The sequence below is a fragment of the Camelina sativa genome, unplaced genomic scaffold (genome assembly GCF_000633955.1).
Source record: "Camelina sativa cultivar DH55 unplaced genomic scaffold, Cs unpScaffold04649, whole genome shotgun sequence".
Taxonomy (NCBI): domain Eukaryota; kingdom Viridiplantae; phylum Streptophyta; class Magnoliopsida; order Brassicales; family Brassicaceae; genus Camelina; species Camelina sativa.
Genome location: NW_010925742.1, coordinates 1 through 627, shown reverse-complemented (window position 1 = coordinate 627; position 627 = coordinate 1). Strand labels below are relative to the sequence as shown.

Genomic DNA, 627 nt, shown 5'->3' with positions numbered 1-627 from the left:
CCAAACAGATCAGTAGTGTTCCTCTGCTTCGGAAGCATGGGAGGCTTACGTGAGGAACAAGCAAGAGAAATCGCCATTGCGTTGGAACGAACCGGCCACCGTTTCTTGTGGTCTCTCCGTCGTGCATCTCCGAATATATTCAAAGAACCTCCAAGAGAGTTTACAAATCTTGAAGAAGTTCTCCCGGAGGGGTTCTTTTATCGGACAAAGGAGAGAGGGAAAGTGATCGGATGGGCTCCGCAGGTGGACGTGCTAGCTAATCCGGCGGTTGGAGGTTTCGTCACTCACGGCGGTTGGAATTCGATCCTCGAGAGTCTTTGGTTCGGTGTTCCCACGGCGCCATGGCCGTTATACGCGGAACAGAAGTTCAATGCTTTCGAGATGGAGGACGAGCTTGGACTAGCTGTGGAGATAAGAAAGTATTGGCGAGGTGATCTTATTGTGGGATTGGGAAAGGATACGGTTTTGGTGACGGCAGAGGAAATAGAGAGAGGAATCATGTGTCTGATGGAACAGGATAGTGAAGTGAGGAAGAGAGTGAAGGAGATGAGCGAGAGCTGTCACGTAGCCTTAATGGATGGTGGATCGTCTCAAACTGCGTTGCAAACGTTTATTCAAGACGTTATG

At 49.8% G+C, this 627-nt stretch overlaps 1 protein-coding gene across 1 annotated transcript; it reads left to right on the top strand.

Moving 5' to 3' along the window:
• Positions 1-36: 36 nt before the first annotated feature.
• Positions 37-608, top strand: LOC104774689 (UDP-glycosyltransferase 71B7-like; the record flags this gene model as incomplete). The annotated part of the gene is made up of 1 exon (XM_010499197.1): positions 37-608. A coding segment is annotated over exon 1 (572 nt), but the record flags the coding sequence as incomplete, so codon positions are not given.
• Positions 609-627: the final 19 nt, after the last annotated feature.